General features: G+C 63.0%; 1 protein-coding gene across 2 annotated transcripts in view; it reads right to left on the bottom strand.

The window, feature by feature from the left end:
- Window positions 1-17,029, bottom strand: part of LOC117641634 (RNA-binding protein Musashi homolog 2-like) — a 73,392-nt gene that overhangs the window by 32,298 nt on the left and 24,065 nt on the right. For both annotated transcript variants that reach the window (XM_034379124.1, XM_034379127.1), the window contains one exon: window positions 6,557-6,603. In XM_034379124.1, the coding sequence (XP_034235015.1) occupies window positions 6,557-6,594 (38 nt within the window). In that variant the 5' untranslated portion in view covers window positions 6,595-6,603. Of the gene's footprint in view, window positions 1-6,556; window positions 6,604-17,029 lie in introns of those variants that run through there.

Genomic DNA, 17,029 nt, shown 5'->3' with positions numbered 1-17,029 from the left:
TCACTTCTCCAGGGGTAACGTTCTAAGGCAGGCAGTAGTAGTAATATCACTAGTGCTTATAGCAACAACGACGAAAACAACAACAACAACAACAAAATCAAGCTTATCTTGATGAAAACAAACTCACATACTCACACACTCACACACACACACACATGAAGTATACAGACGGACGAAAGGCCATCAGGAGACACCGCGGTCACAGGTAATTACATAAACCGACCAGATATAAACTCCATGCATTAATTAAATATTACAGTGGCGAAAGTACAGGTTGCCGACGGTGCGGGGTGGTTGGGAGACGGGCACAGGCGCTGGGCCGGGGGTTGGGGGCGGTGGGGGCGGGGTGGCAGGAAAGACTTAAGGGGTGGTGTGCGTCATCGCGTGGAGTGGGGGGTGGGGGTGGGGGTTTCGTCGCGACGCCGGGGGGACGCCCGGGACGCCCCGATATTTGTCTGCCCGCCCGGTGGGGTGGTTGTAGAGACCTTGCAGAGATAAGAATGAGATACAATGATTGCTCACGATGTCTCGTCTGGGAGCGGGCGGCTTGGAGCGGCCGCGGGGAACCTACGGCGAACCGCTCAGGAATAAATATAAATAAAAAATAAATAAAAATGAATGGAAAGGAACAACACTGAACATCCCCGAACCAATACGTAGGCCGGCAGGGGGGCGCCGACGGAAAATGCAGAGCAGATCGGGTAAGCCGAGAGTCACTCAATATTTTTCACTCCCTCGCACTGCACTCTATGTTGTGACACCGCATAGCAGCGAGCGCTCTGTGTGCGGGCTGCTCCTTTAGGGCCGTCCCCCGGCGCCCGGCCCACCCCCACCACGTCCCCTCTCCAATCCTGGCGCGGAAACCATTTCGGACCGCCGCCGCTTTCCGGGGTGGGCCGTGGGCCGCGGGCCGTGGGCCGACCGAACGCCGGGAGAGGCGGGAGGCGCGCCCGGCGGGACTCGAACCCGGTCCTCGTCCATCCATATTTCAGCCACCAAGTGGAACAGAACGGTATGGGTGGCGGGCGGGCGTGCGGCGGGGCGTCCCTCTGGCCGACATTATTCATGGGGCGCGTCCCTAAATAATGCGCGCAATCGGGACGGTCTGGGCCGCGTCTGCCACCCTGCTGGCGGATTTCGAGCAGCGCGCCGCGGCTCTCTCTCCCTCGCACCCTTCCGGGACGCGCCGCGACGGAGAGAGAGACAGCGCGACGAAGACGGAGGCACGCCTTCCGAAATGAGCCCGCTGCCGCCGTGGCAGGGCGAAGAAGACGTCGCGCTCGGGCGCGGGACTCTCCGACAGCTCTCACGGCCTCAAACAGGACGCGAATGGAACACCAACGGACTGCTCTCGGAACGAAGAACCATCGCGGTTCCCACTGCAATTCGACGGGCGACCTCGGAACCCGCCTCAGTTGGTCCGACCAAACAGAAACAGGCCCTCTCGCGCCGCTCGTCGCTTTGATGTTGACGCGGTGAGAGCCGCCTGGTGGTAACGAACCTCTTCACAAAGCGACAACGCGTTTTTCGGGGAGCGCGCGATCCTGGCTTGGAGAGCGGCAGTGACATCTCAACCCGCCGAACGGAGCGTCCCTGCGAGACTCCCCCCCCCCCCCCGCTCCATGGCCGTGCCATGGGCGTGCCATGACCGTGCCATGGCCGTGCCGCACCCCTGGTTCACCATTTCCATAGCTGAACATGACGATGCGAACGCCCTCTGCCGGTCGGTCGGCGACCTGCCCCCCACCCCACCCCACGGCCCCACCAGGCCGACTCGTTACAGCCAGCCAATGGCGGCCGGCCGTGCCGCTCCCAACAAGAACAAGGGTGGCTGCAGCGTGGCCGTGGCCTGGCCGAGCGCCTGGCCGAGGTACAGAACGAGTTATGTTCAAAGGGGGTGAAAGCCGATGTGCCCTCTCCCGCCGCCCCGCCGCCCGCCACGCCGCCGCCACGCCCCGCCCCGCCCCGCCCGCCCCGCCCGCCGGCCCGCGGCGGCGCTTGCCAAGATCCAGCCGTCCTGCCGTTCGAGTGATCGTAACTCAGACGCAGTCTCGCGCACGCCCCGCGCAGAGGTCCGGTGCTGTTACTTATCATTTCGGCCGCTTGGTATTCAACAAAAGAACGACCGCACTTCCCAGCCAGCAGTTTTCCCGCACTGCACTTTGCAAAGCCGGGGGGCTCAGGGCGCTGCAGCCTTATACATGCACTGGCTAAGCCGGCCGGAGAGCTCGCCGGAGAGCCTGCGCGCTGGCTGTGTCGCCATTGGGGGGCTCGTCGCCGCATCGCCGGAGAGGCCGGCTGGAGCGTCGCGAATCGCGCCGCTGGAGAGATTCGCTGGAGAAGCCCACTGGAAGGGCTTCCGCCACTATCATAATTTCTCAGACGTTGCCGCTCTAAAGCTTTTCGCATGTTCCGTCACATAAATTTAACTTACAGCTCGAGGCCGTAATCCTGCAGCGCGCGAGTCCACACACACACGCACGCACACAGCCACGCCGCGGGGCCGAAGTTGCGCGGCTCCGACCGTAGTGCGAGGCACAGGTGGGCCGCAGAGTGGGCCCGCCGCGGCCCGCCGCCCCAGGTGTGTTAATAATCATGGAAAAGGTATGGAGCTGGCCTGCAATAAACGGCGAGCCACACCGACCGGCCCTGCGGCTGAATCAAACCGAAAGCGGAGCGCTCTCTCACTGAATTATTCTTTTCAGCCCATCGGCGAGGGGGAAGGGGGCGGGGAGGACGCCGCGGGCGGAACAGACCGCGGAACAAAACGCCCGGTGTAATCCGCAATCCGCACTACAGCCACTTTCGACACCTCGCTCCTTCCCCCTCCCCTCCCCCGGCGGCGACCTTCACCGCAGCGGCAGCCACGGACACGGCTCGGGCCGCGTTACAGTTCCAAAGTCCGCTAATGGCCCTCGCATCGAACACACGAGGGTGCCAATGGATTGCTCGTTCGAAGGGCAGTGGGAACGGTCGCGTCGAGTGTTTGATTCGAGTGCCGTTCGAGGACGGCACGGCAGTGCGACAGCGCGCGGAGCGTCTCTGGCGCGCTGGCCGGGGCGAGGCGCCGTGCAGGCAGGCCGCTGGCGGGCACGCCGGCCGAGCGGGCAGCCTACCGCGCGGGGGCTCCGGGACGCCGAGACGCGCAGTGCGGTGGCGGCGGCGACCCGCTGCCGTCCCGTTGCCGTTGCCACTCCAGAAGGGCCGATCGAATGACTGGCCGATGGAATTACCAAACCGCCCCGCCGCCCCGCCGCCCTTCACCCCCTCGCTCTGATGGACGGCCGTCGGGCGAATTCGGCGTGCCCTCGCCACACCTCCACGATAAGCCACGGCCCGGCACGGCAGCCCACGGCTAGCGCCACCGCCCAGGGCAGGCGGGCAGGCACAGAGGACGTGCCGGCTTAGCCCGCCCGGCCCGGGCCTCGATTCCACGGGCAGTCTCTTGTGGACGGACGGGACGGGGCAGGGTCCGAACGACCCGGTTTTAACAGTGAACGCACCGAGTGGAGAAGCAGCATTTTCGCGCCAACTGCACGGCTCGGCGTTGGGAAATCAACTTGAAACAAAGCACCGCACTCTGCAAAATGGCTCCGGCGCTGCGACTGACCGGGACGGCGGCCCGGATGCCCGGATGGCCCCACTAAATTCGGGAATGTCGTTACGTCAAAGCGGCCGGCCAGGCCCTGCTGGGGTCGGCCGGGATACACACCACCCGGACTAAACTCTACACGCCCCCTCTCTGTCCCACACACGCAACTCTGTTCCGGTATAACAATCAGGCTGGACGACCCCAGCGGCCCCAGTGGCCCCCGCGGCCCCACGCCCCAGCCCAGCCACCCCCGGGCCCTGCCGTCCTGCGGTGGGCTGCCGTGCCAGAGTCGGCTGGTCTGTCCCCTGAGGAATCGGGGGCCCGGCTAAGCGGAATGGGTTCGCACCACACACTCCCTCACTCCGTCACTGCCCCTCTCACTCACACGGCGCGGCCAAATCGGCCCCTTGTTTTCGCTGCTCGTGCCTGCTCCGGGAAGCCCGGAAAAGTTCCACTCACCGACTGCTGCTATCCCATCCCGGGCCTCAATAAACATGGCGACTAGATCTGATAGAGAAACTTGGGGGTGGATCCGTCTCCGCGTCTCTCGGCCGCGGCGTAGCCCTCGCGGATGGGATGGGATGGTGCTGCCAATATGCCGTTCCCTCAAAAGTTTCCGCGGCTCCGACACGGCGGCCGCACGGCCACGGCCGCGACGCCGAGCGCCGCAGCGCCCGCCCCTAATTTTAATGAGACGACATGACGGGTCGACGGGACGGACTGACGGACTGACGGACGGACTGGCGAGTGATACCTCTTCAATTCATCTTGAACAAGGCGAACAAGGCACGTACGTCACTGTCTGTTATTTTTCAGAGCTCGAAATCCGAACGAAAATATTTTGATACTGCGCGGCAAACGGATTCCCTGCTGCCCCCTCCGTTTATTTCCAACCCTTTCCGATGATGCCGCTGCGATAACGGATAAACGTATTGCCCGCCTCCTGGAGGAGGACTCCCCTCCCCCCACCCCACCACAACCACAACAAGTCAATTTTATTATTGTTTTTTATTCCCAATTTGGCAATAAACCACGCAAGCAATACTCTACTACTGCGCTGCCGCTCGCGTCCGCGACAACGCAGCGCCGGGACGGAAGGACAGAGAGAGAGAGAGGAGGGTAGAGGAAAGGGGATGGAGGTAGGGTAGAGGAAGGATCGGACAGAGAAATGAGGATAGAGCAGAGAGGATGGATCCTACAGCAGGCAGCAGGGGAGGATAGATCCAGGGTACATAGAGCACTATTGCTGATAGACAGAGCGGGGTGATAGAGAATGGAGAATCGACGTAAAAGGGAGCTGAAAAAAAAATCCGTGGCGCGAAAGTGGGGCACAAAAGCGCGGCGAACAAACAGGCGGGCGATGCGTGGCGGCGTGGCAGTGTGGCGGCGTGGCAGTGTGGTGGCATGACGAGTGTTCATTGCCGCATGGCGTGCGCCGCGGCGCTTGGCGCTTCCGATCGGACTCGAAGCGTTCGACAGCCGCCGACAAGCTGGGCCCTGGCCGGGCAGCGCCCCGTATCTACGCCGGAAACGGACTGCAGTTGCGCGCCTTCGCCTTCGCCTTGGCCAGGGGGCGCTGGAAAAAAAAGGAGTCCCCCCTTGCGAGTTTGCGCGAGGCACACTGGGAAAAAGAAGGGGAATCATTTGGGCGACTTTCTGGCCGAAATACCAGCAGCAGCCGCCTGCGGCGCGCTCTGCATCCCAAGATAGCGGAGTGCGGCGCCACTGTGGGAAGGCGGCGAGGCAGAGGCGCGCCGACAGCCGCAGAGAATTATCGCGCTAACTAGCAGCCAGCCCCGGCCCGGCCCGGCCCCGCCCCGCCCCGCCGCGGGACGGGCGGCGAAGGCGTTCCAAAAACTTGCCCGCGACTTCCGCAGCATACTTGCTAGACTCCCCCCCCCCCCACTCATTACCAGCAGGGGAAGGTACCGCGCGCCAAGGCCTTGCGCGGGTAATTCACGCTTGTCATGCACCGGAAAAAAAAAGAATGACGTGAAACGCAATAAAAAGAGATTCTCAAGTCTTGCTTGCCGATCCGGTGGGGTGGGCAGCGGTATCGAGTGGCTGGCGCGGCCGGGCTGCAGGCTGTTTCCGAACAGTGTCGGTGCGTCCGTCTCTCTCGCACCCGCGGGGAGCTCCGTCGGGGTGCGAGAGAGACGGAGCGAGAGGGCGCCGGTCGGAATTGGCCCGCTGGCCGGCAGTTTAAACAGCGCTGGCAATGAGGCGGTTGCGTGCGAGGCGGTGGACGCCGGCGGGGCGGGGCGGGGCGGGGCGGGGCGGCCCTCGCGGGATGGGCCCGGGATTGGGCCTTGTCGAGGCCGAGGGGTCGAGGGGCCGAGGGGCTTGTGGGGCCGAGGGGTTTCCCTGGGGCGGCACGGGGCTTCCCCCAGCGAGGGGTGGCAAGGCGCGAGGCACCCCACACACGCCTGCACCGCCTGCACCTGCCTGCATTACAGCGCCCGTCAAGCCCGTCGTAAATTCCCTAGCACTAAAAAAAAATTCTTGAAGACCAAAATTTTTTAGAACAACAAAAACTTGGACAACAAACGAATGTTTTATTCTCTGTTCAGCAAAACAAAAAAAGGGAAAAACAACAACTCTCAAGTCATGACGATTTTACGTTCTCGGTGAGGACCATCATCTGCGACTGTCTTGTCTCGAGAGCCATTATCCCGCCCGTGACCTTCCCTTCCCGTGCCTTCCGCTCCTTGGCGCGGCTCGGCGCGGCGCAGCCCCGCCTTTGGTGGGCCGCCCTTGGATGTCACATTCAATGTCTCATGCCGCGCCGCGGCGTTTTAGAAAGCGGCTTACGCGGAATGGGGGTCAAGCGGCCCTTCCTTCTTCCTCCAATCCGTCGTCGGGTCGGCCGCCTGCTGCCTTTGAGGGCTCAGGCCCGGACCTCGCGACGGCCTCGCGACGGCCTTGGGCCAGCCTTGCCCGTACAGAGTGAGGCACGGGACTCACCTGCGCACGTATCCAGGGAGAATCTGAGGATCCATCATGGTGGCGACCTGCAACAGGGAGGAGAGCAGCCAATGAGAACAAGAAGAAGAAGGAGGAGGTGGGGGAGGGAGAGAAGAAGGAGGCGGAGGAAGAGAAGGAGGAAGAAGAAGAAGAAGAAGAAGAAGAAGAAGAAGAAGAAGAAGAAGAAGAAGAAGAAGAAGAAGAAGAAGAAGAGGGGCAAAAGAAGGGCGAAGGGACGGCTCCTCTAGAACGGCACCCTTCGGCTTCCTCCAATGCGATTTGCGACACGGTGCCGCGTCGGTGCCGCGTGGGGCTTCGGCCGGCACGACACGCTGGGGCGGCCAGGGGGCGGCGAGGGCGCGCTGCCCCCCTCAATGTGAATGTGCATCCAAATTGTTTCCCCTCCCTTTCCCCACCTGTTTTCGCGGCCCTTCCGCGTCCCCCTTACGAGACCGAGGGGACCGGAGGGGACCTAGCCCCTAGCTTTACGTCTGGATGTGCCGAAATGGGCGGGATGGAGCCCCGCCGGGGAGGGGAGGGGGCGGGCTTTGGCTTACCGGCGCTACTGTACATTCTTATTTTCCCACCTGTAACGGACAGCAGGGGTGGGTGGGGGGTGAGACATGTGATTGGGAGCATGTTTTCCTCGTGGCGTCTGACGGTCCCATTGGAACGAGACTCGCGCACTGTGTATGCGCGTCTGTGTGTGAGTGTGTGTGTGTGTGTGTGCATGCGGTCGCAAGGGAAGGCGTCGTGTCTGCGTGAGTTCGCAGCGTGACTTCAAAAGGCTCAACAGGAAACTCCGCGTCAGGTTCTCTGGTTGCGAAAGCGCGGCGCCGTGCCATGCACCCCCAACCCCTTACTATCACCCTCCACGCAAAAAAAAAAAACAAACAAAAAAAACCACGCCCCTCTCCTCTTCCCTCTCTCACACACACACTCCTCACGCAGACATGCATGCGAGCAGTGGACACAGGTCAATAAAGCAGCGTAATTCAATAAAAACGCGAGTTCCTTATCGGGAGGGTATGTGCGCCGGGCCGTTTGGGAGACAGAGAAACGGAATGCGCTTATGACGACGATTCAGCGGTCGCTCGCTTTTATCGCATATCGGCACACACACACACACACACACACACACACACACACACACACCACACACACACACACAGTGTAGCGAGCAAGACGCGGCGTGGAGCCGAGCCAAGGCAGCCAAGGCAGCCAAGGCAGCAAGGCATGACAAAAGTGTTGGCACACATTCGGCGCGTATTAACCCTGGCATGCATCATCGCCACCCCCATTTACTGGCCATCACGCTCCCCCTTTTCCTCCTCGAGCAGCTTCGCCCGCTGCGCCCGGTGGGAGGCTAGGCTGCGCTACACCGCCGCTTCCAGAATCTGACGGGCGAAAACGGCGGGAAAAAGATGAGGGACAAGTTTGACGGATCCTGCGGAGTAGTGTACTAGTAACCCGAGTCGCAAAGTGGTCGGAAGCTCCATGAGGAGAAGGCGCCCGCTCGGCGCGCTGGGGAAAGGGGTGGGGGGTGGCGGGGGCGGGGCAAGAAACATGTCTAACCGCTCCGACTACCGCACGTTATCAAAGTTTGCCAAGGTGAGGGGAACCACACTGAACGACGACTCCTCTTCAAGAGCCCCCGCCCCGCCCCGCCCCGCCCCGCCTCGATGGCTCACCGTCTCGCTCCAGCAACACGGCGCTTATTCTGGAACTTCATCCCCGTCAAGCGCCGCGCCTCCGCGCCGCTTCCGTCGGACAGGGCGCGCCGCGAGCACTGTGGAAGGGCGGTGAGCGGCTCCATGCGTCAACCCAAACGCGCCCGGCAATGCGACATGGATATTTCAGTTAAAATGCCGTCGAAAAAAAGGGGACTCATGCAAAATCGATTCAAAATATTTGTCCGACGGTGAGTAAAAATGGCGGCTTTTACCCCCGCTCTGCGAGCAACAGCCCTCGGGCAGTCCATCGGTGACTATCAGTGTGGGCATCCCGTCCGGCTGGAGGACGACAGGGCTCGCACATCGCACAGAGTCGTCGTGTCCGCCAAACGGACTGTCGGGTCGGCCGGGGCGCGGTGGCCGGACGCGTCCTGGGAGGCATTCGGTCGCACACAAAGGTAGCGCAGCGTGGCGGTGTGGCGGTGCACTCGCCGTACCTTTGCCAAGTCCCCCGCGGAGCGCCCCCGATTCGGGGGAAGTGGTCCAAATCGCAATCCTCTGAGGGACGCCCACCCGCCAGCCCGCCAGCCAGCCCACCAGCCAGCCCACCCAGTGCAAAAGCGCACAGAAAAAGTTGGCGCAAAGCGGCCCTACGCTGTCCCGGCGTCGTCTGCCTCCGCCGCTCCGCCTCCCCTTCCGCGTCAGTCAACCCTCTCAAGAGTCACTATCTCCCTTGCTGCTGCCATTGTCTCTATTTCCTGGCTTTTTAATTAAAAAGGGACAATAACGAGATGCGTTGTGGCGTTGTTGTTTTTTCGTCCGTTTGTTGTCGTCTCTACGTAACCCCCTTCCCCGTTCCGGCGCGGCGTGTAACCCTCCGCGGCGTTGTCCGCGCTTTTTGTTGTGCGCGTCGCCGTTGTCCCCGTTGTGTCCGTCGCCGTGCCGCCGCCGCCACGCCGCCGTCATCCTCGTAGCGTCCGTCACCGTGCCGCCGCCACCACGCTGCCACCACCTCGATGCCGCCATCCTCGCCGTGTCCGCCATGTGTCGGGCTCAGCACCGCGCCGACGTCGCCGCCGTCCTGAACCGCCGCCGGCGTTGCGCCGCGTCTTCCATCGAGATAAGCAAGGCGGTGAAGTGCCCGGGCGTGCCCCGGCATGGCGCCGTCCGTTCAGGCCGCCGTCTGGCTCGGCCTCCTCGGGGCAGCCCAGGCCCTCGCAAATGAACCCCGCCGAGTTCTCCATCGAGTGGCGCGGCCCCTCACAATGGAGATGTCGGACGCCGCGGCGTTTTTCACGAGACTCTGAGGGCCGCGCGCTGGCGCTGCACAGTGGGCCAGAAGGCCGGTGGAGGCGGACAAAACTCAAGACGCGTTTTGAGCTCCAGAGTCGCCAAATGGGACTCGAATCGAACGTGCGACCCCACCAAAGGATTCCTCGTTCGGAGAGCAATCCTTTGGTGGGGTCACACGTTCGGTTCGAGTCCCATTTGGCGACTCTGGAGCTCAAAACGCGTCCGGAGTTTCGTCCGCCTCCACCGGTCTTCTGGCCCACTGTGCGCTGCCGGTGGCCGACCTCGTTCAGAAAGGTTCCTCATCGCCTTAGCACCGAGCGGCCAGGAAATATGACGACTGGGACGAATAACGCTGGAGGGGGCACGGCTCTGTTCCCCCAGATTACGCCGCGCTCCCCCATTTCACGGCTCATGGAGATGGCAAAAGTTCTGACCACCTAGAGGCATAATCGACTGGGGTGCGTGGCGGGGCGTGGCGGCTAAAAGGCGGGATGGGGGATTCAAGTGCGGCTCTGAATCGAGGAGGGGGGGCAGCAGTACGTAGAGTGGGACGGACGAGCCCGGTGGAGAACAGGGGGCAGAGGCGATATCCGACCCTGTACGGCGACCAAAGGAGAGGGGGCACTCGCCCCGTCCTCGTCGCTTCTCTCTCTCTCTCTCTCTCTCTCTCTCTCTCTCTCTCTCTCTCTCTCTCTCTCTCTCTCTCCAGTGCGTTCCGGGCGGCCGAGTAGAGCGGGATGGGATGGAGGCGGGGCGCTTCCCGATCGCGTCCCCACACATCGGACCGCCGTTTGAATTTGGCGCCACCGGGGCGTGGCGGTGCTGCAGCGGCGCATTAATTTAAATTAGTCGCGCGCTTTTACCCCGCTCTGGCCGCGTTTGTTCGTTTGTTTGTTTGTCTTTCAGTTTCCCCGCGTGTTTCGCCCCTTTCCTTTGTCACCGGGCTTCTGGACGCGGCAATCTGGGCACTTCACATGCTGCGGGCGCGTTGGCGTTTTCTCTACTATGTAGGTCAATCCATCTCCAAAAAACAACAAAAAACAACAAAAATAAATTAACGACAAACAAACGGGATACAACCCACACACCCGATAAGACCCGAGCCCGAAATCGGGGAGCCGCCGCCGCGGACCTCGGGCAACACATCCACGGGGTGGGAAACGAGAGAAACATTATTTCGCCGGGTGAGCTGAAAACCCAAACGAGCGGACTCCAATTTCGCGAGGGGCTGATGCCGCTATTGCCCCAGAGACGCGAGGCAAAGCGAACCAACAAGAGATATAACTGCATCTGCGATTGGGATTGGGACGGCTGACCGGACGAGCGCGCCGCGGAGTGCTGCGGAGTCAAGCTGCCGTCGCGGGGAGGCGGGGAGGGGGGCGCCTTGAGGGCGGGCCGACCCGCCACGCACGCGCGTTCGACGGGCTCGCTGCGAGCCGGGCGTTCCACTCATTACTCCACGACCCGGCCCGTCCGTCCCTCCGTCTGTCTGTCTGTCTGACTGTCTGTCCGTCCGTCCGCCCGCCGCTACTCTGCGATTGGCCGCTGATGGCCGCAGCGCCGCGCGTTCCGGCCGTGACAACAGTGTGCTATCATGCTCCCCTATACCTTTGGCTGTCCGTCCGTTCCGCCCTGACACACACACACACACACACACACAAACACACCACACACAACACACACACACACACACACACACACACACACAGGGAAATGCCGGTCGTGTTTTGGGTGGATGGGGGTGGAGGCCCTGCTGGCCCAGTGAAACTACTAATGAAATGATGTACGGTACACTCGGTGCGCTCCAGCCGCTCCAGCACAGGGGCCAAGGCGAGTTCCAGCAGCCGTCCTGCAGAGAGACAGCCGAGGCCGGGGTCGCAGCCTTATCGACCGGGCGTCCTTATCAATAGACGGGCCGTAATAGGCCTGCAAGGAGCAGTTCCAGCGAGGCGGCCTGGAGCCGGCCTGGAGCTGGCCTCGATCCAAGGGGCTGCAGTTGCAGCATGCAGCGGCGGCGGGGCTACACAGCGGATGCTGTAAGCGAGTGTTCGGTCTGGCTCGCAGTTCCTGGCACCCTCTCTCCTTACAGCGCGCTGCTGCTGCTGCTGGAGAAGGTTCTGGAACTGGCGTTCCGTTCGCGAAATTCTCCCCCAGAGCGAGCGGAGTGCGAGAGTGCTGCGCGTTTAGAGCAACTTTGGCCGCGGGTTGCAGCGGCGGCGGCGGCGGCGGCGATGTTGGCGAACAGCTCGACTCGACTCGGGGTTCCGTTTGCCGCTTTCCAGGCCCCCCGGAGCGGGAAAAGCGTCGCCGTGTCGCGCGTCAGTCCAGGTCAGTGCGGTTGCACATTTCCATGACGCGTGGCCCGCCAGCCCGCCCGCTCGGCGGGGGCCCCTGTGCGCGCTCCTGGCTCAAGTGTTTGCTGAAAGTTGATGGGGTCCGGCGGCCGCAGTCGCCCGCCCCACTTCAAACACGCGGCATCAGCACCGCGCGCGCGTGTGTGTGCGTGTGTGTGATCGTGCCAGTGTGTGTGCGCTCCCACTGTGCGTGTGAACGAGAGGGGATGCACCGACTATGTCTAGTCAGCCACTTTGAGTGAGAACGCAGGCAGGCGGCCACGCAGGCGGGCGCGACAAAGGCAGTTGACATTTTCACCCCTGATGTCATGAAAAGTCAATGCGAGACTGACAATAAAGATGGAGCAGGAGAGATAGAGAAGTGAAAGGGAGGGAGGGTTGGCACTGACCGGCGGGCGAGCAGGGGGAGTCAAAAACCGAGGGGGAAAAGGTCGGGGAAAAAAAAGGGCAAACGCGAATGAAGCAAAGTGGCGGCAAAAGAAAGTGCTTGTCACTTATCTCATAAAACGGGGTATTTCCCTGCTGGGCCCGCTCGGCCCGCGTCGGCCCCGATCAGGCCAGCATCAATCACTCCGCCGCCGGACCGGCAGGAGGCGGCGCGAGGTGGCGGGCCGCGCCTCACACAGTGGGCCAGAAGACCGGTGGAGGCGGCCAAAACACTGGACGCGTTTTGAGCTCCAGAGTCGCTAAATGGGACTCGAACCGAACGTGTGACCCCACCAATGGATTGCTGTCCGAACGAGGAATCCATTGGTGGGGTCACACGTTCAGTTCGAGTCCCGTTTAGCGACTTTGGAGCTCAAACCGCGCGTCTGGACTTTTGTCCGCCTCAACCGGTCTTCTGACCCACTGTGCTTCGGCTGCGCCGGGCTGCGCCGCCCGGAACCAGATTCGCATCCAGACAACCGCAGCCCTCAGCAGCCTCAAGCCCTTCCGTCCGTCTAATCGGACCTGACTTTCTTGCCCGCCGCCGCGCGGAAAGCATCCCGACCGGACAGGGACCCCCGCCACACTCTCGGCCCTTTTCCCGACGCACTTGCCGACCCCCTGTTTTCGGCAGAGGACCGCTGCCGGGGGTGTTCCACCACAGTGTTCCACAGTGTCGCGCTGTGCCACAGCAGCGCCGCGGCCACAGTGTAGTGTAGAGCGCCACTCCGGAATGCGCCGGAATTCCCCTGCGAGGCGCCGCGCCACGCCACGCCACGCCGCGCGCAGCAGGGACAGCGCGTGGGCAGCGGGGTCGCCTTTCCCGGTCCAGGGCCCAGGGGCGGCGGAGAAGGGCTGACAAAAGGGGGGGGAGGGGAGGGGCTGTGTTTGTGCTCGGATTTCAGCTCGGTCACTCTGTTTGGGCCGTAAAGACCGCCCGGCTCCTTGGTTGGCTCTCCCCCACCGCAGCCGCCACCACCACGACACGACCCCGGACACACACACACACACACACGCTCGCTCTAAGGATGCACCGGTATGCGGGTGCTACTCTCGGGGAAGTGAAAAATTAAAAATGGATGCGCGTTTTTGTGGCGCAGCAGCATGAGGGCCTCCACGCTTGCACTCACGCCGGGGCCCAAGTGCTGAGCAAGCAGGACGGGCCGCTGACGTTGACGACGTCCACGACGGAGTTGACGGCGACGGGCAGGTGACGGCGGCGGGGAGTCTGACGGCGGCAGCGGCGTCACCGGTTGACCCGTAAAACAACACGGCCTGGACGCTTCGGTCGTGTGCCCTTTCTCCGATCCAACACGTCTGCCTGCCTGCCTGCCCGTCCGCCAGACTGGTCCACTAATAATGAATGGCGTGGCGATGCTGAGCCGCTGGACTGCGCTACACTCTGATTCCGAGCACTGCTTCGCCGCTGTCTCCCTTTGCTCCCCTACGGCACGTGAGTGCGAGAGAGACAGAGCGACGAAAGCGCCGAGCGGAATCAGCCCACCGCTCGCCTGCGCGTCTCGCGGGGAAGAGGCGAAGATGAACGATAGCCGAGAAACTTGAACGAGAACTTGAAGGCCCGCCGGGGCCGGGGTGGGCCGGGGCTTGTCTAGGGTTGCCACCCCAACGTGCGAGACGTGTGTGCGACCCAACCGCCATCGCCGCGTCGCCGCGCCGCCGCCTTGAGCGCCTCAAAAAGAAAATCTTTCCCCTTCCCCGACAGATTGGAATTCGGCCACGAAACTCTCACGTATTGGCGGAGAAAGAGGGAGAGAAAGAGAGAGGCGTCGGGCGGCGACACGGCACAACTTTTCCCCCTCGGCGGGCTCGGCGGGGAGGTGCCATGGCGGCAGAGTCATGGCGCCGGCGGCGTGGCGGTGTTGGTGGAGGCGGCCGGGCTTTGGCTGCTGGCTCCGGGGACCGAGGACTCCCCAGGGCGCGCTAGCTCGGCGCTGCCCTCGGCCGCACATCCACTACCCAGGCCATAAGGTCCAAATCCCCGGCCGCGCCGTTCAGTACACCGTTCAGGACGGCCGGGTGCGCGGCGGCCTCGGGCAGTCCGAGGGTGCATGTGGACGTGGCCGACGAGGCCGACGTGACCTGCTTAATCGGCCGGCCGGGCTGGCAGTGGGCAGGCCGAGGCACTATCGGCCGTCGTCCTTGCCGATGCGGTCGCCGTGCTCGAGGTTGGGAGGCTGCAATGCCCGGCAATGCCCCAAAAGGACCACGTCGCCAGCAACAAATTCTCTTTCTCTCTCGAGCTCGCGAGCAGGCCGACGCAGCGGAATCACCAGCAGCGCTACAAATTCCCTTTCCAGCCAGCCAGGCAGCCAGCCAGGCAGGCAGTGGCGCCGCATTCGGACTCCGTTTGGCGCTATAAACGACGCCCTCCAATATTGATTTGGCATCGGGCGGCTCAGCCCGGTGGCTCTGCCCTGCGCTGCCCCCGGCCCTCCGGGCGGTGCTCGCCGACGGCCTGCCCAAGCCCGAGCAGCCCGAGGAGCCGGAGCACGGCGTCATGGGATCAAGCAGCCGGCGGGGTTGTCCTCAGTCACGGCCCTCGGCGGCCGTGTGGCCGTGCAGCAGCCACGGCGGCAGCCCTCCCCGAAATCCTCATAACAGGCGACGAGGGATAAGGCACGGCGCGGCACGGCCCGGATGATGTTCTCCGGGAGGATATACCTGTCCACCTCCACCTGGGGGCTGGCTGGGGCGGCCCGGGGGCGGAGGGGCTGGATAGACGAACAGGGGGCTCAGGGGCAGCAATGACGCCGAACAAACAGACGAAACAAAGAAAGAGAGGGCCGCATGCACGCCCTTCTGGGTAGCATCCTAATAAAAAAGAGATGAGAAATATCACACACACACACACAGACAAAACAAAAAAAAAGCAGTCGGGGGTCGTTTACATCCGCAAAACTTTCCAGGCCTCTCACACATACAACAGTGGGAAGGACTGAAACAAAACGACAGAAAAACACAAAAACTGGAAAGAAAAAGCGATGAGGGAAGGGGAGGGGGAGCGGGGGGTGGCAGCAGCAGCGCTAGCGCCAGCTCGCTGATGGAAGATTCTAGCTTCCGCAATTCAAACCGGGCGGGCCGGCGCGCGTCACGGATCGCCCCCACCCCCTTTCCCCCTCCACCCCCGCCCCGGTCCCGATAATCTTAGGCCCCTCCGGCAATGAAGTCTCCGTGCCGGGCTTGGTCTGGCCCCGGCCGCCCCCGGCCGCCCCTGGCCGCCCCGCGGAACGCAAACTCCCAAATTATACAGGGTGTCCTGAGAATGCCCCCTTTTTCGGGCCGCATTTCCCCAGCGGGCTGCAGCAGCGGCGCCATCGCCAACAGCGCCGCCACGCAGCCCAGCCAGGGCGAGGAGTTCGCAGCTGCGGCCGATAGGCGAGGCCGAGGGGTTTCCAACGGAAAATCGAGTCGGTTTTCGGATGCTGCCACACACAGTGTGAACGTGGCGGCGTGGCCAAAACGTGTCATCGCCCCGCTTGACCACGCTCGCCAACCTGCAAGTGCGATTCTGCGACCGTGTCGATGCCGAATCGATATAAATCGGTGCCGATCGAGCAGGGGGGAATGATTCGTCGAATTTAAACTTGCTCCTCCATTGGCACCAGCCTCTGGCCAATTAGTAGCGCTGCGCGGGCAAGGGGTTGGGGTTGGCACACCTGTGCCGCAAGACGCGAGGGGGGGGGGGGCGTTCATCGCGTTTCGTGCTTCGGTGGGACTAGGCCAGGCGCTCTAAACACAACGCCCCTTCTCTTTCCCCCTCCCCGCCCCTACGGCCGCCGAGAAGGAAACGGGCCTCGGGGGACCAACTCAACTCTGTGCGGTGTGCTCGCACCGCGCGCACGGAGGCGGCACTGCGCGCGGCACGCAGCGCACTCCAGCCAGCGCGGCGCGGTCGGTACTTCCAGAGGCCATCCCCTGACGCTGGCCCCGCGCCGCGCCGCCCCCGCCTCGCCCCCGCCTCGCCCCCGCCCCGGCCGGCCCCTATCTTAACTCTCATCTCCAACACTTCCTGTGTCCCCCAACTCCTCGGGCCGGCCCTGCGGCATAGTGGGCCGGCCGGGCGTGGCGGAGGCCCTGCCCGCCAACTACCTGCGTACCTGCAGCGGGTAGTACAGTGCGGGGGTAATTCGGCTCTCATTTATTGATGGCGCGTGCTGCGTGCCCCACCGGCCTGGCGTCCGCATTGCAGGGCTTTGCAGGGCTTTGCAGGGCTTTGCAGGGAGGAGGCTGCGGGGTCAACAGAACCGAGCCGCCGACTGCCTGTCTGCCCCCGGCCTGCCCCCGGCCCGCCAAGCGACGCGAAAACAAACACTCTCGCTTTCATCTCTCTAGTGATTCGCGCCAAAGTTTCGGCAGCAGCAGATCAGCAAAAAAAGAGGAAAAAGAAAAAGGGCGGGACAATGACACACGGTTATATCGGGAGTTATCCGCCACGACTTTCAGGAGAAGGCGGGCGCGCGCGCGCGCACACACACACACACAGACGTGACTCGTTGGCTGCGAGTTGGGTACTCGCCTGCTGCTGTGGCGTGACAAAAATTGGGGAATCTGTTTTTGCGGCACCGCGTTAGGTCCGTGGGGGAAAGGGGGTGGGGGTGGGGGTTGGGGGCGGCTTGTGATTGGCATGTGGTGTGTGTAACAAGCCTGCTTGGGATTCTCGCCCCGGCCTGCCTGCCGCACCCTTTCCCGTGCGAGTCGTAGGCGCG

The sequence above is a fragment of the Thrips palmi genome, unplaced genomic scaffold (assembly GCF_012932325.1).
Source record: "Thrips palmi isolate BJ-2018 unplaced genomic scaffold, TpBJ-2018v1 HiC_scaffold_15, whole genome shotgun sequence".
Lineage (NCBI taxonomy): Eukaryota > Metazoa > Arthropoda > Insecta > Thysanoptera > Thripidae > Thrips > Thrips palmi.
Note: the sequence above shows the minus strand (reverse complement) of the source record. Positions and strands in the feature narration are given on the sequence as shown.